Genomic DNA, 26,189 nt, shown 5'->3' with positions numbered 1-26,189 from the left:
ATAATTTCCCCACATACCACCCCCACACAACAGGGAACAGGTGTCCAGCTCTGCATCTGATTTTTTGGCTGCCAGGGTACTGAGCAATATGATGTGCCTGGGAGACCTGACCACCTGCAGGGCTGGCTCCTGGGGTGAGGCCACAAGGAGAAACTGGGAGCTGGTGGCTGCCACTGCTTTGTTGGTTCAAGAGTCACAATGTGCTACATTTATGCAGTTGTTTCCTGCAGTGACTCACTAGTCACAGCGGAAGGTTGGGGCACTGGGCATGGCTTATTAGGCAATCAGGGCCCTGCCCCACATTGGTTTTTTATTCAGTGATTGCTCTCTCTGCAGGGAAAGCAGAACATCATTTCTCCTCATCCGGTCACAACCCATCATTTTGCCTCATAACTTGACATCAAGCCTCTCCTGGATCACACCAAAAGTCCTTGTCACCCAGTATCCCATCTGCAGCAGCCACACAAAGATGTCTGTGGAAGGTTTTCATAACAGGGCTCTCAGCTTTTGCCATGTCTGGAAGCCATTTCTCTGTGTTCAGTAACCCTCAATGCCTTGCTTTTCCATGTGCTTGGGCCTTGAAAAGCTACCTTGAAACTGTGCACGCTCTACATGTTTGATAGCCTGCACTAGCAGCAGGCAGAGGCCAACCTTCCTGCCCATAAGGTAAGTACAGATGGCTGTCAATGCATTCTGAGTTCACTGGAATTCAAAGGCCACTAGGAAGGAGAAGGGGCCAGCAGTGGAGACAGCCAACACCACTAGCTCTGTTACTGCAGTGCATGCTGAAGGAGGATGCATTTTTGGGATGCCTCAAGGCCATAAACACTAACCATCACTCTCCTAGGGATAGCAGCTGATTTACTTAACTTTTTAAAAACTGATTTACTGCTGATAACCCTGACCAGCCTTAAACCTTTGATGGTGGACTATGGTCAAATTCCCAGGAAAGAAAGGAGCCTGGAAAAGATTGTACTGTCTTGTGAAGTCTAACCTAGCTCCAAGTATACACTGAGAGATGACACAGAAATACTTCCTTGTGAGTATGCAGGACACAGGTTGCACCGTTGTTGTGGCAGGCTGGTTCATACCCATGGAGTCCAACATACTCAGCAAGAATTCACAGGTAACATAAATCACAGAAGGGCAGCATGAGTATAATCCCTGTCATGCTGGCATTTCAGCATAACTGTGCTCTATTAGTCTTAGATAAGAAAATTACAGACTTTGCTTTTCCTTTTGAAGTCACAACAAGGCATCTCTCACAAAGATAAGTGTCTGGGGATAGTCCCCCTCTCAGGGTTATCTAGTAGTCAGATGCTAACCAGGACCTTCCATTAATTTGGGTCTGTACATTCCTCCCACCAGTCACTATCGTTTACAAAACACAGCTCCATTAGAAGTGACTGCCTTAATCTGATGGATGCTCTGCCAGCATTAGCACATGCTGATATGCTGATAGCAGCTGAAGCCTTGGTACAAGAGTACCTCAAATAATGGAGACTCACTCGTAATGAATCTATTCAAATAGACTCTTTACAGCACAAGCAGATCTGTGAAAGAAGTTTATATACAAACATTACACAGGGAAGTCAGGATTTCTGTGACACTATCCTGACTCTTACATCTTCTGGATGTTAACAACTGTATGTTCAACACATTATAAAACCGAGGCTATTTTATGCCATGTTGTCTGGAAGCAAAAACTGATTAGAAGGGTTTGACTCAAAGCCCAGTAAATCTGTGGAGGGGATTCTGCATCAAGTTATTACAGAATTTAGAGCATCTAACTGCAAGGCAGAATTCACATTTTTGTCAGAATCTTTAAGTGTTAGCAGTGCACCAACTTTTTTTACATCTGCACCTTTCAGATATTCCTTGAAGCTGTTTGGGAAATCCCAGTCCTCATTCTATCTTTAAACTCTTTATTTGCAGTAGGAAAGCCAATGTTTTCACTGGGGTAGCTGTTTGAATGAAGAAATAAAAAATACAGTAGAGTTCTTTATTTTAAGATTGCATAAACCCACAAAGATACTCTATTAGAAAGTCATAAAAGTGGTGACCACTTAGAATTGCAGGCTTGCTTAGAAGTAAATACACATATTTTAAAATGTAGTGTAAAAGAAAAATGACCAATAGGTCCACGCAAGCAAGTAGTCTGATATGTTTGGAAATGTAATTAATGTAATGGCCCATCTGTCATGGTTGAGCATAGCCATGGTTCCTAGTTTGTATATTTATGTTTTTGAAGCAACTTTGACTATTAGTAAAATGAAACACACTGAGAGCATTTCCAGTCAAAGGCAGAACACATCAGTGGAAAACACAATACTGCAGCTGCAGGAACACTCCAGGAGATGGAGACAACCTGGAAGCTCTGCAGGTCCACAGGCTTTGCATTACCTTATGACCAACTTGCTGATTTCACAGGTATGAGATAAATACGGTACCAATACCTCATCAAAAATACTTCTACTCTGAGAAAACATAAGGAGTGTATGACAGCTTTTCCTGTATAAAATTAACTTCAGAATGTTCCAAATGGCATATAGATATTTACATGTGCATATATACATACTGCCAAACAGTGCAGTGTCTCCTGCTTTTACCACATAAACTTCAAGGAAAGCAAAGTAAACTTAAATGTTGCAGAGCTAAAGGGAGCTTCCCCTTGAGTTGTCACAGCCAAGGAAAGCTGCCATTACACAGCACTGTACCAGCCACTCAAGCTCTGGTACTGAAACCAGTAGAACCTCACACACACCAGGCTGATTTCTCTGTCTGTGAGTTCACAGACATGATTGCAAATACTTAACTGCACCTGTAAATCAGATCCTACAGATGTCTAAGGGCCATAAACTTTGCTGGCAAAGCTACTGACTAAATCTCTGGCTCTAAAGTTAAGGTTAGGTCTTGGCTGTTTCTCATAAGTTAAATAAAGTGGAAAATGTACATGATGAAAATGCTTACTTGTCCAGGTCAGTGTAGACCCACACCAAATAATGGAATTTTTACAATGAAGTGACAAAAGAATTGCAGTTCTCAGCATTTTTGCTACTTGCTCTCTTTAACTGCTGTGGTAACATGCAAGTATTGATTGCTTAAGTTACAAATTCTCATAACCTGAAATTGTGACATCCCTTCAGGAGATCAACACACCACTGCCCTGAAGACACACTAGCTTTAGTGGCCTTGGCTTCTCAGGAAGGTTTCCTAGCAAGGCTCAGGAGGAGCTACCATGGCCCACAACACAATGGCAAACACACAATGAGAAACTGATTCCCCTTACAGGAGGACTTCAGAAACACTCAATAGCAGTTCAAAAACCTAACCTGTGCTTTGCAGGCTACTATCTTTCACTAGATTTGGGACTTTTTTCCTGTTGTCCCACAATTATGCAGCTCTGCTTATGTGGCATTGTTACACTATCTGTATAATAAAAAGCAAAAACAAAAATAGCAAACCAGGAAAAAAAAATGTATTTCCCACATCTTTCCACTTCAAAAGCATGCCTGCCAATGTAACATAACACCAAATTTCCTTACTTACTTCCTGGTCATATAATCCATATTTATACAAACTAGTGCAAATGAGTACGTGTCATTCTGAAAGCTCCAGCAAATTTGGATCTCATGGTAAAGCCTGAGGATGCATGCAGACAGAAGGGTGCGGGACACTGCCACCCCCACAAGGAGCCAGGCTATGAGCGAGAGTACTGCACTGTGCTGTATTTGGTGACCCTGGAAGACTTGCTCAGTGTGGCACTGGCAGGAGGTGGCCCTTGTAAGTCAGAGCCCATCAGATCAAGCGGGGAGTCTGTGATCAGCACATGCTCTTGCCTTCCTGAGCTGGCACCTGTTGCCTGTTCAGCTCTGCTCTGCAGCCTCGAGGCTGTCACCACCCTTTCATTCAGCACCGTGCTGCGTTCCTCTGTCGAAGTGGGGAAGCTGAGCAAGCCCTGCTCGGCAGCGGGCACAAGCACCCTCTCTCGCTCCCTCACCACGACGTACTGGGAGTCAGGAAGATCCTGAACTGTCAGGGTTCCTGGCCCCACACCTGCCGACTTCACCATCCTCTCTGTAACCACCATGTTACTTCCATGGGGCAAATCAGGGATTTTCACCATCCCCTGAATGCTCGATGCAGGTGCCAGCACTCTCTCTGTCACCACTACGTTCTCCTTACACTGGGGGTCTAAAAACACAGTGGCCGAGTGGGCAGGAGCCCCCCCAGAATAGGATGTTTCTGTCATGGTGACATTGGTCTCCGCATGGCCTGTGGGAAGGTGCAGGCCATTGTACTGCCCAGAATGGGATGTTGAAAAGGTTGTTTCTGTGACCACCTCCTTGGACAGGGTGCTTTCTCCTGTGCTACTGCCTGTGTGCATGGGTGGGATGGATTGGAAATGACTGCCTGAGGCAAAGGCTTGTTCAGAGCTGGAAGCATTTTGCTGATCTAAGAACTGCGACTTTGCTTCACTGAGACCAAAACCTGATTCATTCTTGGAGCCACCGTCTTTCAGGTTGATCTGTCTGCCTATACATATTTCTGCTAGAGTCTTAAACTTGTCTCCTAAATCATCAAGAAAATGGTCATCAAGATCCCCCTCAATAAAGCTGCAGCAGCCGACAGAGCCGTGAGGGGAGCCTGATTCTCCCTGGGAATAAATCAGGAGACAGTCTTTTGCAGCTTGCTCTTCATCTTCATCCGCAAAAGAGACAGCTTTCTGCAGACAGAAAACAAAAGCAAGCAAAAGTTCATTAATGCCAGCTCTAGACTTAGTAATTTTGAAAAAGCAGAAATGCTTGGTCAAAAAGGTTGAAATAAATTTAACTGAACCCACAGAAACTGTCAACCAAGTGAGGGTTGTACCTAACGTTTTTTTTTTTTCTTTTTCAAAACTAGTCTGAACTTGACAGTACACTTGATGAGAAGAAAAATCTGAGATTAAATTTAAAACCTTGGATACCATCGCCACATGCTACTGTTCCTTCCAGTAAATGTGCCATTTGTGATACTGCTCCATATTCACAAAAATTGTTCTAGTTTTAGTTCAGTGAATGAACTTCACCTCTAACAAGGTTTTTGTGGGAGAATGCCAAGACCATTTCTGAGAGTATCCTAACATTTAAACAAACATTTAATGAGCACATGCTGACATGTTATCACCTACCGTGGCCCTTTTCACTAGTGCAGCCTACAGGATCACACCCAAGATGCCCAACAGGAAACAAATCAAAAAGTTTAATGGATTGGTGAAGTATGGACGCATAGTCCATCATGTAAATTCTTAGGCTCTGTGCAGGTCATCTGGCAAAAGAGGCCTCACAAGTTCTGGCTACAGGGTCAGCTCAATCTGAAAGCAGCATCTGCCATGGAGCTGCTGCAGTGCTGGCACAAATATCTGTGTATGTGCTTGCATCAGCTCCAGCTCCAAAAGTGAAGGCACCCAAATTCTCTGGGCCTGCTGAACCAGCTTTATCTAATATGGCTTCTGGCTTGCGCTCAGAACCACCTTTCTGCCACATTTGAAGTTCTGGACTGCAAATTAGATCAGGCATCTGTGTAATGTGGTATATAGCCAGACCCAAATTGACTCTGCATGTTTAACTGCATTTGATCCTGGAAGTACGCACATAATCCAAAATTCTGCCACAAAAATCAGCATCTGAAACTATTTGGTTTGGTTACTTATCTGTTTCCCCATCCCTGTAATCTGAGATATTTTAGCCTCCCAGAAGTTGTATGGATACTGAGTATGATTTCCCTCCTTCAGACTTAATCAGGCAGTTGTGATTAAAGTATGTCACAAAGAGTGGAAGAAAAATAGATTCCTATTGTTGCATCTGTTCACCCAGAAGACCAGTAGCTAGAGCACTCTGAGACATACAAGTACCTAAAGCTCAAATCCTTCCCTGGCCTGAGGTGGTGACTCAAATCCGCACAGCTACTCCCCTGCAAAACCGCATCAGCTGCCAGCTGTAGGGTGTGAAGATGTTTTGTTTGTACAGGTGATGGCGCATGGAAGCCAAACTTTCATTACAAGGAGCTCACCAGCCAAAGGACTAATGATGTGCATAATGAGAAGAGAAATAGCTACAAGTAGGAACAACCTACTGGCCAATGATTAGGTCAGTAAACAACCTACTGGCCAATGATTAGGTCAGTAAAAAAAAAAAAAAAGAAAGGGGATTGCAACATGTGCCTCATACACTTTGGATGAATGGCCCTTTACCCAGGCTGCTGGGCAAACAGACAAGTCAGCATCACTTACTACATCAGCTACTTTGAAAATACAGCCCCACCCATTGGTGTGACATCTTCACCTTATCTTTCAAAAACTTGCTCCATAGTAAAACTTGCTCTGTAGCTGACTACTTTGCTCCGTAGCTGTGACTCATGATGAGTCACAGGTGCCTCCCTAGAGACCAGTTTAGTGTGCTTAAGTCCCGAAGATTTAGATCACAGAGTCTTTCTCAGGGCTTTTTCCTGGGCAAGGCGCTCCTTTGCTATTGCTGAATATTCTGGATCCCACCCCAAATTCCTTCCTTGAGAGAAAGGTCTATTTGTGTGACACCTTGCAAGCACTCAGTGCTACAAGACTGAGCATTGTCACACTCCAAGTCCCACATGTGTGGCTAACCCAAAAATCCTTAATGCCCCCTTACTGCACATGCACAATACCAGGACTGTTTATACCTACTTATCTACTCATCTGTTTGTCAAAACATGAACGATATTTCACAAGACTAAGTGTAAACACCAAAATACTGTTATTTTTGGGTCATATGCTTACGTCATTGAAGTAGTCTCTTAAGAATTCTTCATTCATGGCTCCTGCTGCTCCCACAGCAACTCCTCCTCCAGACACAACTGTCCTGCTGTCTGTACCTGTCATGCCTTCAGCCGCTCCAGCTGCCATGGCTCCATAGTTGGCACCAGAAAGCAGATGCCTTTGCTCTTCCCATCTTTCCCTGGTAATAGTGCTGTGATGCTCTCCTACGTGAGAGGCAGAGCTACCTGCTCCTGCTACAGTTTCTCCACTCATTCCTGCTGCCGCTGCTGCTCCAGCTGCTCCGGCTGCTGCTGCTGTTGTTGCTCCTCTCAAGTTCCCAAGCGCAGTGGGTGGAATGAAGCTTAGCACTGGCTACATAAGTAAGACAAATTAAAATGTGACATGAAAGCTTCGCTGTGTAGCACATGGAACTCACCAAACCAGCAGTGGGGCTGGGTGGGAACGGGGAGGGTGCTGTCCTACAACTTGTTTGAATTTGCACTTGTACATGTTGCTGCAAAGAGTAAAAGGCCTCCTAAAACAAGGTGCAGCTTCCACAAACGTACTGCCAAGAAGGTTCATGGAAATGTTTCTATAGATCATTGTTCACTTGAAATTCAGAGGATTGAAAATGAAAAAAAAAAAAAAATACCAAACAAAAAACCCACTAAAAAAAGGCTTGCAAAACTCTAGGGAGCTCAGCTGTTCCAAGAAAAACTGCCCAGTTTTCTTCAGACACAAAATGCGGAAGTATGCACTGCCTGGCCCTTTCTTTTTTTCTAGCAGTTTGGCTTCCCTGTTAATTATCTTTTAACAAGAATTTGGTGTGAGCAGTGAGCATTGGCCCTAAATCAAAGTCTTTTACCTTCTGTTTCTGTTATTGTGCAAAAGCATGTCAGTGTCATGCCCTTTTTTTGAAAACCTTGTTTTGTAGCATAACAATAAAGGGCAAACTTCTCTTGGCATTTATTGTTCCCTCTGCAGATTTGCACCTTTTTCTGCCTTTTTCTTTTTTAATAAGGAATTTCCTCTGTTTAAAATAGGGAAGTAATTTAAAACAGTCCGAAACTTTAAACCAATGAAGGGAAACTCAGCATTACAACCCATTACTTTGCTGCTTTACCTTGCTCCCAAAGGGGTGCAGAGCATTCCAGGCTTGCAAATGAAAATGTTTCACTCTCTATTGGTTCAATGCTTTTCCCACAGTCCTGTCTTCTGCTCAGATATGATCAACATTTGCTTGACTGCTTTCCCTATACTTTGGGATTTAAATGCTATGGTTGCTTTTTCCTACAGCTGCTGGTGGAAGACATCTCCCACACATCCTTCACTGAGCCTCACAGGGTTAATTTTAATTAATTTTCATGTGTTGCTAATATCTGTTGTAGAGCTTTGAAATATCCACCTGTAGCGTGGAAAAGGCCTCAAGTGCCAAAGTGAACACTGGGATAGAAATCAAAGAGAAAGGCTATTAGGGATACATGCCTTCTCCTCCGGAGCTGCTCCTTCACTGTTCCACTCACGCAACATCGCTTCGCTGTGGTCTGGTATGTCAGCAAATGTCTTTGCTCCACCGAATCCCTTTGCTCCCAAGCCACCAGGACACAGCAGCAGTAACAGTGGAACAACTACAGGGAAACAGAAGGTAGCCATTAACTATGTGATTATTAGGGCCTAAGAATACTAACAGCCACTGTTAAGTTTGGTCAGCTCCCATACCCAAATGTATTTTCAATGAGCTAGTGATCAGCATGAGGGCTGACAAGACTGAAGACAGGTTCCCATATAGTCAAGGCATTTCCTAGAAGCATATGCCAGGCCAGTTTTCTGGAGAGCAAACTGAAAACACGTCAGGGCCTGAATCTTGCAGATGACCACACATGTATGTAGTTATGCTTCTATCAAAGATCTCATATACCAAATCCAAGCCCTGGCTATCACTGTACAACCTCAGCATTTCTAACTCCTCCTCTTCTTTTACTACTAGATAACGACATGGTGTCATGTAAATTCCACCTCACCACTCCCTTGACATGCCTAGAGCATTGCCTGGGGGACTCAAAATAATCCAGTTTCAGAAACAGAGATTATTCCTGTGGCATGAACTTTGTTTTATCACAGTTAGATTGCTGCCAGCACAAGCAATAAACTATTGGGAGTTTAAATGCAGCACTGCTACACCTGGCCATACCGTAACTACAAATATTCTTCTCTTATTTCTCTTCTATTTTATCTCACCAAAGAACAATGTCACATGCTGCTCTGAGCAAGGCAGTGAACCTGCAGTGACAGAAAAGAGAGTGGAGAATGTGCTGTGGTTTGAGTAACAAGAGCTAGGGTTCACCTGGGGACATGTGGGAATACCAAAAGCATTCCCCACTGCTTCGCCACCTGTTATTTACAGCACCATAAACAAATATTAAATGTTGTTCACATCAATTTTAAAATGCACAGCTTGAAATCCTTTGAGGGTGAAATGCTGATATTACCAAATTTATTTGGGGATCTGCCATGACTTCACACAAGACTAGGAATTTACACAGAATGTATCAAGATGATAAAACCTGGGAGCTGGACTGTTTCTTTCCTGATGCTTTGCAGACCACATTTACAGTGCTTCTGAGATAATACGAAAGAATTACTTACGCAGCAGAAGTAAAAACGCCAAGATGATTAATGCAACCGCTGCTGGTCCCAGACCCACCGACTTCGCGCCAATAAACTTCTCTTGGCATACTCCATCATCTGCACACTCACAAACAGTCAGCTGCAGTGACTGTGGCACAGCACAGCTGACCCCTTGGAAGTCTTTAATTAGCATGGGAACTTCCGTTCTGCCTGGCTTCAGGTTTTGTGGTACCAGCTGTATGCTGGTGTCTGAGGCAGGAGTGGGGAGAGGTTAAAAAAAAAAGACAAGAAGTGAGCAGAGAGAAAATTGACTCCTGTAAACTAACTAAAATATAGCTGCTACAGTCTTCCAACAAACCCCCTCCAGTTAAGCCCAGCCAATGCAATGGAATTAAGTTTAATTAGCTGCTGCTACAGTATATGTGTTTTTATCAAGTAATTTATGGTGGTAAGTGGGCAGCCATGCTCACCTACAGCCTCAGACAATTGTGATGTTTCACACAACCAGAGACTTCACACGGAAGACAGCCCGGTCACCTGTATAGCATCAGCCACATCATCTGGATAGACAAAGGCTGAACTCACAAAAAAGCAGTTTCAGTCTTGAGGAGATTAATGTGTTGTAGGCCACAGACAGAGATCAGGAGCCAACAAAACACCTGCTCCTGTGGCTGTGTCATGTCAAGGACTAACTAGGCAGAAGATCACAGAATGATTAAGGCTGGGAGAGACCCCAGTGGGGCATCTAGTCCAACCTTCCTGCTCAGGCAGGGTCATCCTACAGCACATGGCACAGGATAACATCCAGACAGTTCTTGAATATCTCCAGTGAGGGAGACTCCACAAGCTCTCTGGGCAAACTGTTCCAGTGCAGTTACTGCACTGTAAAGAAGTTCTTCCTTGTATTCAGGTGGAACTTCCTGTGCCTCAGTTTCTGCCCATTGCCTCTTGTCCTATTGCTTGGCACCACCGAGAAGACTTCGGCTCCATCCTCTCAGCACCCTCCCTTCATCAGATACTTATAGATTAGGTCTCCTCTCAGTTGTCTCTTCTCAAGGCTGAACAGGCCCAGCTCACTCAGCCTGTCCTCATAAGAGAGATGCTCCAACCCCTTAATTATCTTTGTTGCCCTCTGCTGGATGCTCCAGGAGCTCTGTGTCTCTCCTACATCAAGGAGCCAGAACTGGACACAGCACTCCAGACGTGCCTCACAAGGGCTGAGAGGAGGGGCAGGATCACCTCCCTCAACCTGCTGGCAATGCTGTTCCTAATGCACCCCAGGACACCATCGACCCTTTTGGCCACAAGGACACACTGCTGGCTCCTGGACAGCTTGTCGTCTATGCCCAGATAATGCATCACTGCATGTTTTTCGTGAGAAGATGGGGATAGCTTGATTCCAGCATTATTCATGAAATCCTGGTCACCACACATGGTGCATCAAGCCAGGCAAAGATAGTCCAGCTGAGGGAAGCAACACAGCCCAAAGGCCATGACTGGGCTTTTATAACCTTTAGAGAGAAGGGAGCAGAATGCAAATGATGTTCTTAATGCCTAACTCCATATATAGGGTTGTTTTTTCGGTCTGACTCAGCCAAACTGTCAGTTTGACTGGAATTAATAAATTACAACCTTAGGACTTCAAAGAACTGAAAGTAATTAAAAATACATTTTCTTACCATTTCCAGATGCAATTATCCATTTTTCTGCTGTCCCTTGTGGCTCATCAATGACAGTAAAGCTGAAGGGATAACTGTTTGGGTAACCATCCAAATCATGAGCTGTAACATCAACTAGTTTTGTATCTGAACACACTGTCTGCACAGGGTTCACAATAACTGGGCAGTTATCGTTTTCATCTTTAACTTGAATGACAACTGTGCCAGTGACCGTTTTCTTTGGGGAATCTAGGATTTTAAAATATGAAAAATTAAATTGATTTGTGCACAAAAATTTATCTTAAAATAAAAAAACTTAGTATTTTCCAAGACACCAACATTGCTGAAGTAAGTTTAAAGAGATCTTCCTGGAGCTTATGAGAGCAGTGATTCATCCCCAATGTTAATAAATATATTGATCAAGTTCTTCTGAAGGCAAGTTGTTTTATTACTTTAACTTGAAAAAAAAATCCTATATGGTTACAGAGTAACATGCAGAGTATAAATGAAAAATTCTACTTAGATACACTGGAAGCTCAGGGAGTCTTTCTTGCTCAGCATTCAAGAAAACTTAGGACTATGAAGTCTGATGATAGGCATACTGAGATATTGGCAATTCCCACCTTGACAACAGATTTTCCTATCAGACCTATTTTTGAAAACTTTTATGAAAGTTCATCTCCATCTAGTCAAACAGGAGAAACAGACACTGTGGGAACCCATTCCAAAAAATGACTTGCCTGTGTCTCTCCTTTGAATACCGAGACTGCACTTGGTGCCTAACTTTAGAGATAGGTAGGTTAAACCAACTACCCTCGTAGATAGGCAAACAAACCATTTTGTGTGAAAACAAAACCCTCTCAACTTACCAGTAGTTACACCCAACATGGTGATAGTGTAGGTACCATTTACTACATGAGGTGATTCGTAATCAAGATTTTTAGCAAGTCGGATTTCACCTGTGACTGAGTCTACAGTGATCCAGTTTGCGGCATCTTTTTCTTTCCTGTATCTGATGAAAATCACATGAAGATGGACACATTTATAATGAGGAAAACAATCATTTTGTTCAGTAGAAAAAGCAGCTTCACAGTATGTTTACTCATCATTTACAACAGAGACCAAATCCCTAAATCTGAGGTATGATGCTTCTGCCACTGTAATTGGTTACAACTATAAACCTACCCTGAATGTTAAGAGCTGCTTTTCCCTCTAAATCAAAGATTTAGGTATGGATACATTACAGAAAATATAATTAGGGAGTGAGACTGGAACAGGAGATGGAGCTGCACTGCTGGTCACCATCCTCTTCCCCTCCATCCATACTCCCAGCAAAAGCTGTGCATTAGCCACCCGTGAGAAACTGTATTAGAGGTATTGTAAAGGCTGTGGTGGTGGTTAAATAGCATTCTATCTGAAAAGCTATGATTCAAAACCCAAGCACAGACATGCAGACCCTTTCTGTCTGACTGATAAATGTTTCTGCATATGTCTTCCTAATTTTACTGGAGACAATGAAATCAGTTTGGTAAATCTACTCTCAAAAGTAGACAGGTATGACAAACACATCATGCAAACACAGACAACTTCAGCCCAAACACGTCTCACCATATACAACAAAAGAAGGATTTTCATATCACCTGTTTTCTGCATTATAGAATATTGAAGATGAGGATGTTTAAGGTGTGAATTAGCCTTAGTAGAAAATTATGGCCTTTGAAATTATTTCAGTACAACATGCAAATTTTTACAGTAAGATACAACTTCTGACATAGTCATTTATGATGGTTATAAAAAAATTCTTACGTAATATGTTCTGCTATTTTTCCAGTGTCTTCATCATAGGCTTGATACTGTCCAATAACCTGTTTTATCTGCAGTTTCTCACTTGCTTCAATAATTTTTGTGCCACCAGGAAACACAGGGCCTTCCCGCACATTGATCACCTTAATTTTGATTGGAATTGTTTCTGCTTTGTAACTGGGTTTAATCGACTTGTGGAACTCTGCTTTGTTTGTAACAACAACACCCAAGTTTAGGCTTTGCATTTTTTCATAATCCAGCTCCTAGAGCAATAAAGAAAATAATAAAAAACCACCCAGAATTTGTCAGAATCTGATATCTAGACAACATGCATACATTTAATATTTAAATAATACTATAGCATTCTTTTTTAAGCAATAAGGATGTAAATATTTAAGTAATATTTAAGCAATAAGTATGCTACAGTGGGAGGAAGTTTGTTAACCTGTTAATGTCACTCAATTTTAATGGATGACACCATTGCTATGGCTTTATGTTATTGAATTAAATTACTTTAAGGTATGTGAAAGGAGTCCTACCCATGTATTCTGCCTGTGCTTTCAGTGAATCAATGTTCAGTTACTTGGCTCTTCCAAATTTATGTGTTGGTTTTTTTTTTTTTTTTAAAACAATATCATTCACTTAATAATGCTCAATTTTTTTTTTAATTAATTAGCAGTTTTCAGATAAGGAAACCTGAGTAGGAAATAAAGAAAGCTACTTAGGGCACTATGCATCTTCAGTTCTTGTGGACTAAAGAAAAGTGAAAATTATGAAATAGACATTTCATTAATGGAAAATAATTTTGTCATCATTTCAACTTATGAAAATTCATAAAACAGTCTGTAGCCCACGGCTCATGGAACAGGTGTTGCCTGCAACATTATCAGCGGCCAGGGGAAATAAAGAAATTTATACTGAGATCAACAAGGACAGCAGAAATGTGAAAGTTTACAGCATGTTAGTACTGTTGCCCAAAGGGTAAGGGAACTTCTGCCCGACTAGATATATTTGAGATCACACAGAATGCAAATGGAAAAGCTTGACAAAATTATTATTTTGCATGGAATTACTGAATGCATTAAAAATGCGGCAAAGGAGGAGCATTCACATAATTTACATATTGACTGAACTTTACATATTGACTGAATAAACCCAATTTGTCAAAGCAGATGGATGAATTATTCCACTATTTAAAGCAGATTCTCTAAAATCTATACTTACTTTCACAACAGTCAAAATTCCTTCATTTGTTTGGGTGTCTGTTACAATTTGGAAAAAACCATCTTCATTGCCAGAAACAAAAGTAAAGTTTGCCAGCCAGTTATCAGAAAACTCTTCATCTTTGTCAAATACTTTTATTCGCATAATTTCCACATTTGCTCTGTTTTCTTCAATGCTTCCTTCAAACTGTAATCCAAAAAAAAAAAAATCCACTCTTGGAAAAGATATGACGGTTTACCTCATTTCACCAGTGCAATGGATTTTACACATTGTCTTACTATGGGATACTGGCAAGCATAGGAACATGGTAAAACCTGTGATAATTTTACTTACTGTATGACTTTCAACAACAGGCAGATTGTCATTGACATCCAAAATCTTGATTTCTAAAGAACACGTTGCAGCATTCCCACCTATTTCACCACCACGGTCCTTTGCTTCCACCACCAAAGAATAGCTACTTTGTGCCTGTCATGGTAAAAAATAAAGGTGCTTAATCCAGGCTAAGGATTAAAATTCTTCCTTTGCTAGATTATCTCTATTACATTTTGGTAATATCTGTTATGGTCAATTATAACTCCTCTCCAGTAGAAGTAAATCTCACACACAAGTATCTTGACAGATTCTGCAGGAGTAGAACTGAGGCTTTGAAAAGGATATGGGACTTTCCCATCTTCCACACAGAGTCAGACTGTACTTACACAGCAAAGGAAAAAATTCCAGTGGCCATGAACAGGGACACAACCAGTGACACCTGCATGTTAGGACATGGCTAGAGGCAGAGACATTTCCCTCAGCCACAGAACTAACATTCCCATCACCATCTGCTGGCCAGGGAAAACTCTGCAAGCCCAGGTTGTGTCACTGGTAATATGTGGCTTTCAATGCAGTTTCACAGTAGCACCCATCCTAACTCTTTGCACTGCGATTTGCACAGCAGGCTACAAAACTGCAGATGCAATCAGCAGCTTTGCAGGTGGTGATCTAGGTTATCTTTGCCATACACCCCCCAGCAGAAAGAAATGATGCCTTGTTTTGTGTAAGTGCTGCCCTGGCTGCACGGGAGGGACAGAACGCAGCAGCCATCAGGCTGGTGCTATGCTAGGGAGGTAATGGGGGGACTACAGCCTTGATCCCATCACCTCCTCCTGCAATCCCTGAACGGCATGCATCAGCCAGACAAGGCTTTAATCCCAAGAGAAGTTAAAGGTAAGAGGGCCAGCTCTTTGCCTTGCAGGCAGGGCTGAGGGTGACACGACGGGCACCAGAAAACCATTACTAACAAACATCAAAACTGGGAGGGTATTTTTACCTCTCTGTCAAGGTTTATTTTTGCTACTCGAACCTCGCCAGTATTCTTATCCATGCTGAATGCAGCACTAGGGCTTTGGGAAACAATCCTGAAAGCAATTTTGGAATTTAGGTTATTCGGCTCATCTGCATCTGTTGCATTTATCCTCATTACAATTGTACCTGGAAAATGCAAGCAAAATACACCACTTGTTTACACCACCATGCACTGGCAAATACCTTTATCGCAATGTCAAAGATAAGAGCATTTTGTTAGATACACCGCACAATCTTCTGATGCTCTTGACTTTATTTATTTAATGCATAAAGTTGGAGAAATGTTCCTAAACTCAAAACATTAAAAGTATATGTTCTAGCCAACAAAAAGATTGTATCCACACACCTCTAACTGGTAGAATTCAATGCATAAATTAAACAACAGGTTAAATTCTCTCAATTATTTTGACAGAAAAATGCAAATACCACACAGAGCAGTTGTACAAGCTTTTGAACAATGAGCTACATTTCCCTCACACATTATTCTCATGAGAGCACTGTTAATTTCTCTACTTGAACATTATTAAACATTTACATTAGCTGGAATTCATGCCAAGAGTCAATGCATATGGCTGCTATTGACTTGAAAGATTGCTGAGGTTACTCAATACCTCACCAAGTGGATGGGCAAGAATTTGTCTCTTCTGATTACGGTGACATTGAAGTGGACACACTGCCAGGTATTTTTTAGGTTGTTTTATTCCAGCTTTTCTTATCATCTTGAAAATAATCTGTTGCTCTTATGTTTACTGACGTCAATAAGAAACTGGCCATTAAGTTGTTCAATGATTATAGCACAGCCCTATATGCTTACCAGTAAAGAACCTCATCCAGCCCACAGATAAAGCAGGGCTTTGGATGAGGATGGCAGAGTGAAGTCCCTCTTAAATAGGCTGTGACTACTAGGCCAGAACACAGATCGCATTTCCTGTGCAATTCCTGCTGAAGAACTCTGGTTCCTGGATTTGTGGTAGCTCTGACAACAAACCAAAGGAGCCACAAGAGGAAATACTGTTCTCTCTCGCCCCTAGGGGGATGCTCTCCCTTAATCAAACAACACAGCCTAGCCTAATAAAAACTTTCATTCACACATGGATAACCTAGCTTATGTCAGCGAAACAATGTGCCCTTGTTATTGCAGATATACTGCTGCAAAGTGCATATTCTCATGTCCCCTTGCATATCTTGGGAAAAACTAAAAGAAAAAAAATTAAAAATAAGGTTACCTGTTTCACTTAATTCTTCAATTGAACCAACAAAAATTTCATGTGAAAACACTGGGAAATTATCATTTATGTCCACAACTTTAATTGGGAGATCTATTGGCTCTTCCAGTTTTGCCCCATTCTTATCTAGTGCGTGGCCTCGGACCTGACAATACAGACAGAAACAATAAGCAAATCCAGTGACTGACTGTAACATATATAAATGCATATGCAAAATAGAAATATATCTATTATATTAAAAAAAATCTAAGTATTATAAAAGCTTATTATATAGGCTTATAAATACAAACAGGTATACACACACTAATATCCAGAAATATATATTATTTCAAGCAAACACATTTAAAGAAAATAAATAAAAAATGGACAGGAGGGTGGACCTGTAAAGAAAAAAATTAATTTTCAACTTACAAGCAGAACTGGAGTCTTCTCTCTGTCCACCCTTCCTGTTATGTTCAGGTCACCAGTCTTTCCATTGATAACAAATAATCCATAAGGGGGTTCTGTTACTCCTTGACCAGATATAGTGTAAGTTACTACTATCCCTGTATCTTCAAGATCTGAATGTATCTAGAAGGAATATAACAAATTAAATAGCACTCAGTAAATAAAATCACATTAAAAAGGGCAACAAAATATTTTTACCATCTTGTAAGGAACAAACAAAAAAAATATTTAACAAATTTCACTGCTGTCCTTTGACTGTGGAGATCTTGAGATGAATGCAGGAGGGGCTGCATGTTCTGTCTGAGAATTTGGTGCAGGGAGATGAGGAACATCTGGAGCAGGGAGTTTACCTGGGAGGTCAGACCTAAGGTAGCAAATACGACCAGGACTGGAGAAGGGATAGGGTGGAGGAAAAAATGTCAGATCTGGAGATGAACACACAGAAAAGGCTGCAGAGACTAGAGATTACACCCTTTCTCTGCTGTCAGCAGATATACAAAACATCTGGAAAAGTGTGCATTGTGCCAGCATCACCATCAAGGGGCAACCCAAGCAGAGGGTAACAGCTTGCTACCACCTGTAATAACTTTATATGCTGAATGGACAGGAGTGGTGAATTTAGGTTTCAACACTGGTGCATATCACTCACAAAGGGTTATTTCTAGCTCTGTTTCCTAAAAGACTAGGCATACATAATAATGCTCTATGTACACCCTTCTGCCCAATCACCACCGGCAGATTTGGGACCACTTGCCAAGTTAAACCCCAGCTGAGTATGGGTGGTGGGGTGAAAAAACTCAAAGATAATGCATTCCCAAAAGCTTAATGAAAAATGGGGCTATGAAAAGATGAGAGACTGAGCCAAATCAGGCTTTAAAAGTAAAGGATGAAGAAGGAAATATATCAATCTTCAGCTGGCATTCAAGAGTCTTTTAAAATTAAAAAAACAGTTGTGCATGTGTTTAGGGCAGCCACACCCTTATTTTACATTTTCATCTCTATTTTTATGTGTATTGCATATTAACTCTTTTCTGGGCTTACTCTAGCAATTGGATTCTTATAGGAATTGTCCTCTTCCTCCCGTATGAAAGCTGGAGGGACCGTCCATTCTCGCTTCTGTCTGATTAGGCTGTTGGGATGAGACAACACGCCACTCCTGTAATTTCGATTATAAACCTGTGAAAAGACAAGATGGAATGTCAGCATTACATTTAGTCATTTCAGATAAATGCTTTATTGCTGCTGTAGCCAAGACTTCTAAATAACATTTGCTCTTTCAATAGCTAGTAACTTCAAAATCATGGAGCAGCATCAGCCTCCTGAGTCACAATCTAAGAGCTACACAGTCCTCAAGCTGGTTGAAGAGGAAAACGACACTGGTCTTTTCATCAAGGCAGAATTAGGTAAGACAGGCTTTAAATATATGTGCAAGTTCCCATGACCAGTGGTTGGTGAAAATACACCTGCTCTGGAAGATTTAAATGCTTGTCATCAGATGTGGGAAGAAGCTTTGCACTGAGGCTGTTTTGAGCCACCAATTCTGCCTTACCACCATGTTTATCTTCCCACCAATACTGCCTTGCATATTCAACCTTCTCTCTGAAACAGAATGCATGGAAGAGCAGGCCACGTATACTCAACCCACCCAATGTCTCTGCTATCCTTGTGCAAGCACCCCTCACTCTCACTCTGCATGACACCCCTCATCCTTTTGTCCACCTTAGTCTCTACTGCCTCTGTTGACTCCCAGATTAACATAGCCAATAAAATAGTGGTTGCTTTCATTTACTGAGTTCAAAAAAGCTATCTAAAAATTCAGTGGTTTAGGGGAATTTTCTCAAAGTTCAAAGCCACTCCGTGTGATGGATGTAGGAATCTATTCACTTACTTTTCAGCTTTCATTTCTTTATTCACTATGCAGCTTTCACATTTCAGAAAATGGTAGAATTCAAGACATTTATCAACTGAAGAAAGGCATGGCTTTGACACTCTGCTCAGAGAACCCCTCTTTAGGCACTGATAAAGAAAAAGTTTTCCATTATATCCTACCTTCACGTAGAGCCCATTTCCATAATTCAAACAGATCTGCAATGGAAATTATGATAATCATTATTAATTCTATGTCACTTTAGTAGTACTAAAACTTAACTTTTGTGACCTCCTTCGTAAGAGCAACAAAGCCATAAGGAAGAAGGCTTCTGACCTCTATAAATCAGTATTTATTATTTACCCATAACAGCTTCTGAAAAATTTACCCATAACCATTAACATTAAAAACATACACTCTAACTATGTAATAATTAAGTTTGGCACCTTTTTCCTAGCAGGAAACAGGTTATAAGCAATTAGTATTTTTTTCTAATAAATTCAGACTTTACAGTAATTTTCAAACAACTCCTTTTTTAGTCCTGCACAATGCTTCACTAGTCCGAAACGATGAGGATGCGCCATTGATGGAATCAAGTGTTGGTTGCCGGCAGCGCTTTGGAGAAGCTCCCTCTTCTGGGCAAACCTTGGATTTGTGGCTGTGGCAGGTTACCAAACACATCAGAGAAAAAAAATTGAATAAATAGTGTTTAAAGGCAAGGACTAACCCAAACATCTGCTGAAGTGTATGTGACAGAAGCAGCTGCCACTCAGCACCTTGCTGGGAGGAAAAATGGCACCACTTATTTAAACAAGGCAGAAGTGCTTGCTCTGACAAAACCTTACAGGCCAATGTTCAGTATTGGGACTGCCCACCTCTTCACGCACCAGGACAGCTATGCACACCCTTGAATGACTCAGTTAGGTGACAAATCCTGGCTGGAAGAAGCCAACTTATCAGAGACCCCACATTTATGTCCACTCTCCAGGCACCAAAGACTCTGCAAGTAACAACACCCCTCAAACCGCAAAAAATGTAGGTATTGGGAAACAGCAACAATAAAAAGTAGGCTGTTACAACATGGGAGACCTACAAATCAAGTTTTTGAGCTTTGCACAGGTAGCAAATACTGTTATCGTTCTGAAAACAATTACTACTTATATTTTGCAACTTAGGGGATTTTTTTTAGGCATACTACTGCCTAAGGCAAAGTAGGTTCAGAAAAGGTGGTTTTCTACTCAAATAAGTCAGTCTTTGACTGGTTTCTAGTCTGTTGACTGCGCTCTCCCCCTATTCCTCCCTCTGACTCAGCCTTGATTACTGAATTGATGACAGCTTTTTTTTTTTAAAGATGTTATCTCTTCCCCACATAATCCAGCAGACTGTGTTGAGCAATACAGCAGATTTCTGTTTCAACTTGTTCAACAAAACTGTTTTTCAAATGGTATTTTTCCAATGTATATATTCTGAAGACAAAAATGATCAAGCAGTTAGTTTCCTAATGGATATGCATTGTGAAGGGTACAGGATCTCACACACCAAGCTGTTTTCATGTATGTTCTTAGTCTTACTTGATTTTATAAATTGTATGGATTTTCAAAATTTATTTTCATGACTAATGAGATTCCACCAGCAAGACTGACAGGAGAATTTTGCTTTATAGTCAAGGTTTTCCAACAGAAGCTGCAACTCTTTTGGAAGGTGAATAACTGTCAAGATGTCATCAGAAACATCCTTAGTTGCTCTAACTGGTACACTGGGGGGAAAAGTGCTTCTGCCTCAACACTGAATGGGGACAAGAGGCATATGATGAGAAGTTTCCTCGTATTGGAAACCTGAGAACCCAGTATAAACAAAAGTGTCTGAAGACCAAGAATAAGCAGATCTTCCACTGAGATGTGTACCAAAAACGTGTAAAAAAATCCATTAGTCATTATAGACAGAAAATCTTTCATTAAGATAAGTAAAAATCAATTTGTTTGCATAGTAGCGAATGTCCCTCAAAACATTCTGGATTAATGCTAAGACAGCAAAAATTACTTTTGCTCTTGTATTATTCAATCCACAGCCCACAGGTAGCCTCACAAGGGACATAGAAGACATCTACAAAAAATATTTAAGAATGACAATTTTATTCACAAGATGCATAAATACAAGGAGAACAAATATATAAAGGGATCCTGCCTTTTTACTGAAATTTTTCAAAGGTTCCAAAAATTTTAAATAGGGGGAAAAGCACTTTTCAGGGACATTTTCTTCAAGGGCAAGTGAAATGTCAGAATTTAGCGCCCATTAAACATGTGAATTTCTCCCCCTCTTTTTTTTTAGTATCTTACAACTGCCTTCTGTTAAATGGCTCAGAGTAGGAAACCTCTGTTATTTGCTGTGGGACATAGCCTTGGCTCAAAAACCAGACATCTACTGATGACACCTGTTGATGACAGAGCTGGAAACACATTGTCAGAAGAAAACTGGATGGTTACAAAAAAAAGGTGTGAGGCCTGAAGTAATGAAATTGGAATGAAATACTACAGGAAAGTAACAGGAATAGGCAAGAGGGCATGGGAAAGAAGGGAGTGACTGCCATGTATAGGGAGTGCAAGGTTGCTCTTGCCCAAATCCCTGCTCATCTATAGTCAGGAAGTGACTAAAGGACAGATTTCCAACACAAAGCTCAGATTTAAGCTGTAAAGCTATAAAGACTGAGTAACCAAGAAGGTACATGTCTGTATTTGCTACACCATGAAACAGTAATGCCTAGAAATGTGGTCTTTTCCATGTGCTGTGTGTTAGGAGATTTGGAGCTTGCACCTCCTGTGAGTCAGTTTGGTGTTGAAGACAACATGTGAAGACCTTAGAGAAGCAAGCAGGGGGGACCATCCAAGGTCATCTACTAGTACACCTCCTGGCCCTGGGGAAAGACAAACTACACTCAAATGCTTCCTGACAACTGTTTATCCTGTTAGTAAAAATGAGGGATGGAGATCCCTCAGCCTCACTAACCTAAGGGGGTGCCTAGATAGTCCTACAGATGAAAAGTCTTTGTTAACTTTTATCTTCATTTTGTTATCCTAATTTTTAGCTCCTTGCAAGTTGACCATACTGCTGCTTGCATGAGATTCAGAGTAAGGCACACTAATTTACATATCTAAATGAAAGCTAAGTGCCTAAACTTTCATTATGATCAGCAAAAATATAGCCAATATCAACAGAGATCGGAGCGCTGTTCAACTTGCCCCCAAACCAGCTCAAATCTATTTCTCTCTGGGCTCTACTAGTTGTAAGTATGCTCAGTTTGAAAACCTAACACAGGAGGATTTGTAGAGCAAAGCGTTTGATGAAGAGAACCCAGCACCACGCAACCCATGTTTTGATGGATCCTTCAGACGAGAATTAGCTTGGTCCCACAGATCCCTGCATCTACACGCAGATGGATGAATCTCCCAATGTGGTTTCACCCAGGAGGGATACGATTCATATACTCCTGAGATTTGCTTCAAAAGCACAATTCGATCCAACCAGACAGGTGCACTCAGCATCCACTGCATCTCCATTTACCATAACAGAAACTTAAACACCTATATTGAGTTGTCTTAACCTCAAACCCAATCTCCTTCTTTGTCATGTTGACAATGCTCTCATTGTATGGTGCAATTCCCTTTTTTTCACAATTCCCTTTTCTTCTACCCTTCATGTATCTGCAAACTTATCAAACATCTTACTCATTGTCTTTTCTCACACACCAGTTCTTTAATGTCCCTTAAAAAAATCGTAAAACAGGATTTCGTGACTTTCGATTGCATTTTGTTTTGGCTGTTCTGTAGTCTCTCATGGACAGATTACTTTTTTCTGAAGTCTGGTATCAAAAGTAACACACCACTTCTGTTCAATAGGATCGATAAAATACTAGACCTTATATATTTCTAAGCTGTTTTCAGACCTCACCACAGCCGGGTTTTCCCTCTATTTTGGAACAATATTAAAATGTTGAATCAATCTACAGATGCTTGTAAATACTTCTACCATGTTTCAACGTGTTGCTGGCAACAGAAGCTAGGTTGCTTTGAATTAGCTCACCTCTGCATCATTTTGTGATGGTTTTTATTTAATTTCTTTCTATGACTTCTGAAAATTACCTGCTACTGGCTCTGACTTTACAGTAGCGATCTAATATATTCAGGCCTGAATTTCATCATACCCAGCCTAAGTCTAACATCCCAAACATCAATGAAGTGCAGTCTAAGGAAGACATTCAGAGAAAAAGTGTATTTTGCTACTCCCATAGCAAGAATCATACATCTCTGTCAACTATTCTTTCACTCAAATGCAGGAAGCTTTCTAAGACTTCTTCTGTTGAAGACATGGTGTCCATCTCCTTTAGAAACGACTGAGAAACCTCCCAGTCCAATAATCCTCGATAGCCGTGCCCGCCCGGCATCCCAATGGCTCTGGGTGTGTGCCCTGGACGTGCTCCAAGTCAAGCCCAACCCTTTGGGCGCATCACCATTCAGCACAGCCGAACATTTCTGGAAAAGGGTCAGAGGCAGGCGCCTGGGGAAATCTGCCATAACCTCTGCGAGGTACCCAGGGATGACAATACAAGGATGCAACCTGCAGGCAGGGAGGGAGCACTGAGAGATACTTCCAGGAAAAACTGGGAGAGGAAGAACCTACCATTCTTGATGCTTCTAAGGTAGAAGATGCTTTGCGAAGACACTACTTTTAGACTAGTTTTGTTTTTCAGTAGTTTCTTAAGATTCATAAGAAATAAATGACCCTATTCTAATACTCTCAAATAAGAAACTTGACTTTTTGCCACATGAATGTCCAGATTAGGAAAAAAACCCCAAAATTTCAAAACCCAGCAGTGACTCTCTTTCTATTCTGACATCAGCCAGCTAAGGCAGCTTTATTCACTCTAATATCCTATCCGACAATGAGGCTTTTGGGCACCAAACTGAGTTGACTCTCAGTACATCATATACTGCCCCAGCCTTACCCGAAACTGAGGACGATGAGGATTGAGAAAAATAACGTTCTTCAGTCAAAACTAACAGCATCCTGAACCAGTGCAAGCCCACCAAAACAGACGATGGTGTGGCTTCAGGTATTGAAGAGAGAATACATAAAAACTTTTGTACAAGTGGCACTCCATGTTTTCCATCATTCTTTTGGACAAAACGAGGATAAAAACATTTTCCAACCAAACCCCAACTACCAGCTTGCTGTAAAAAACAGGTTTAACTGTTGCTGGCCAACTTGTGCACAACTGTATGTCTGTATCAAAGTTATCAGGCAACAGGTCTCCAGATAACAAATCTGATCTTGCAGGATACCGAGCTCAGGGAACAAGGTCCCGACCCCCTGCACCTTCTAGTCTGTCTAAGCAACAAGCCATTACTAATTCCTGCCCAGCTGCTCCGCAGCTCCCGGCACAGCCCAGGGCCTGGCCTCCAGCCTCACCTTTGTCTGAGTGGCGGCAGCCCGACTTCCGCAGGCATTCTGCCAGCCTGGAAAGGTGAAAAGCAAAAGAAAATGCCGCAGATACGACAAAGAGTTTGCCGTAAACCAGCTAGAAAGAACTAGAAAGCATCCGTCCAAATCCAACAAACCAAGCATTTTGGTGTCAGTTTGTTACGACACAGTCGTTGCGTTTGGCCTGAGAAAGTATTTTTTAGGATGGGAGGTCTAAGGCTGATGGCTGAAAAATAGTGAAGGCAGGAGAAAGCCTGAAGTGTCCTGGATTGTTACGAATTTTGTGTAATTTTTCTAAGGCGATAAAGACTTCCAAACTTTTTGATTCATCTTCCCTCCTGGCACTATTCCCTCGAAAGGGAAACACAATTTACTAGGATAGATACTATACTGAACATGAAAACAGCAAAAATGTGAACTCCTCACTGCGTTCCTGTTCCTCCCGCCGCCACAGCAACCCCACCCATCCCGGACACCGTTCCTGTTGGGATTTTCTACCTCCACCTGCTTTCAGGCAGCGAACGGCGATGGCTTTTATATAATTCCCAAAGAAAGAGAGAAAAAACCCGTTCCCAGCCACACGCAGCCGGCGTTGGGAGGGCCGCCAAGCCCCGACGGGAACACCCCTCCCCGGCGGCCGCCCTCGGACCCCAGCGGCGGTGCCCCCGCACTCACCAGCAGCGCCAGCAGCCGCACCGCCGCCGCGGGGCCCCGCGGCATGATCGCCAGCACGGGCTCAGCTCCTCCGGCCGCCCACCACAGGAATGCCGGCCGCTCGTGGAGGGGCCACAAGTAGCCGCGGGTGGGTAGAGTGTGCCGGGCGGGAGCCGCGCCGGGACGGGACAAGAGGTGCCCGGCCCCGAGCCCCGCCCCGCCCGGCCCGGCCCGGCCCGGCCCGCGGCGGCGAGTCCCATCCGCGCCCGCCGAGCTCCGCCCGCGGAGGCTGCACAGGGCAGCCCTCGGAGTACCAGGCCCCAGCTTCCCCAGGCCTCCCAAAGTTTGCGGGTTGTTTTCCCCGCTTCCGCCGAGGAAGGCGAGCCGGAGCGCGCAGGAGACGCGCAGAGCAGCTGCGACAACAAACGGATACATTAACGAGTAATTGATGGGGAGAGCTCAGTCTCACGGCAAAATAAAATTGTGGGTGTTTTTGAGGACAACCTTCCCTGTAATCCTCATTTTTATACGCTCCGGGCCATATCCTTCCTACTCCTATCTGGCAGAGATCTTTCCTAGATACAACTGATTAATTGGTACTTACGAAGGTATAACTGATGCTTCGTGATGGCGAAACAATTAAATATGCTTTCTGTACGTCCTCTCTTCTTTGAGGCAGTCACCTAGTTAATCTTTCCAGGATCACACTCAGTTGTGGTAAGTAACTGCCGAACTCGCTGGTTATGATACTATTTGTGATACTTTTGGGGCTCAGAGAGGAGAACCAGCCTCATGGGATTCTTTCCAATCACATTATGTACCTTCATTGCATGTTGTAACAATGCACGATAAATAATTCAATGTCAGTTGCAACAGTTATAATTTTCACGGCCATCATGAGGGGAAGAGATTTACCTCACAAGTTTTCCTGAAGTCACATATATCTTTGTGTTATCTAGTTAGACTATCCCAATTTACAGAGTTTGCTGATACCCCTGCATAAAAATAGTTGTCTTAATTTAAAGAAAACAAAAGGCATAAACAAGCTAATATATGTGAAATGCACAGTATTAAGGGGGTTTGTA

General features: G+C 42.1%; 1 protein-coding gene across 1 annotated transcript; it reads right to left on the bottom strand.

Annotated features, from left to right (window-relative positions):
* Positions 1–1,497: 1,497 nt before the first annotated feature.
* Positions 1,498–25,316, bottom strand: DSG2 (desmoglein 2). The gene is made up of 15 exons (XM_048286941.1): positions 25,126–25,316; positions 19,158–19,193; positions 18,150–18,284; positions 17,073–17,231; positions 16,662–16,806; positions 15,401–15,561; positions 14,422–14,556; positions 14,089–14,274; positions 12,868–13,127; positions 11,931–12,073; positions 11,083–11,310; positions 9,422–9,652; positions 8,261–8,403; positions 6,797–7,147; positions 1,498–4,726 (listed from the first exon to the last, which is right to left on the bottom strand). The coding sequence occupies exons 1-15, from the start codon at positions 25,168–25,170 to the stop codon at positions 3,701–3,703; spliced, it is 3,384 nt and encodes a 1,127-aa protein (XP_048142898.1). The 5' UTR covers positions 25,171–25,316; the 3' UTR covers positions 1,498–3,700.
* Between the last annotated feature and the right edge of the window lie 873 nt (positions 25,317–26,189).

Source organism: Corvus hawaiiensis, chromosome 26 (genome assembly GCF_020740725.1).
Source record: "Corvus hawaiiensis isolate bCorHaw1 chromosome 26, bCorHaw1.pri.cur, whole genome shotgun sequence".
In the NCBI taxonomy this organism is placed as follows: domain Eukaryota; kingdom Metazoa; phylum Chordata; class Aves; order Passeriformes; family Corvidae; genus Corvus; species Corvus hawaiiensis.
Note: the sequence above shows the minus strand (reverse complement) of the source record. Positions and strands in the feature narration are given on the sequence as shown.

What these genes read in the sequence shown, in the direction of transcription:
- DSG2 (XM_048286941.1), bottom strand. Translation starts at nt 25,170, where the DNA reads ATGCCGCGGGGCCCCGCGGCGGCGGTGCGGCTGCTGGCGCTGCTG. An exon ending in GATAATTGCATCTGGAAATG is followed by an intron (nt 9,653 to 11,082) that starts GTAAGAAAATGT and finishes CTCCTGCCTCAG; the next exon opens with ACACCAGCATACAGCTGGTA. An exon ending in GGCGTTTTTACTTCTGCTGC is followed by an intron (nt 8,404 to 9,421) that starts GTAAGTAATTCT and finishes GTTTCCCTGTAG; the next exon opens with TTGTTCCACTGTTACTGCTG.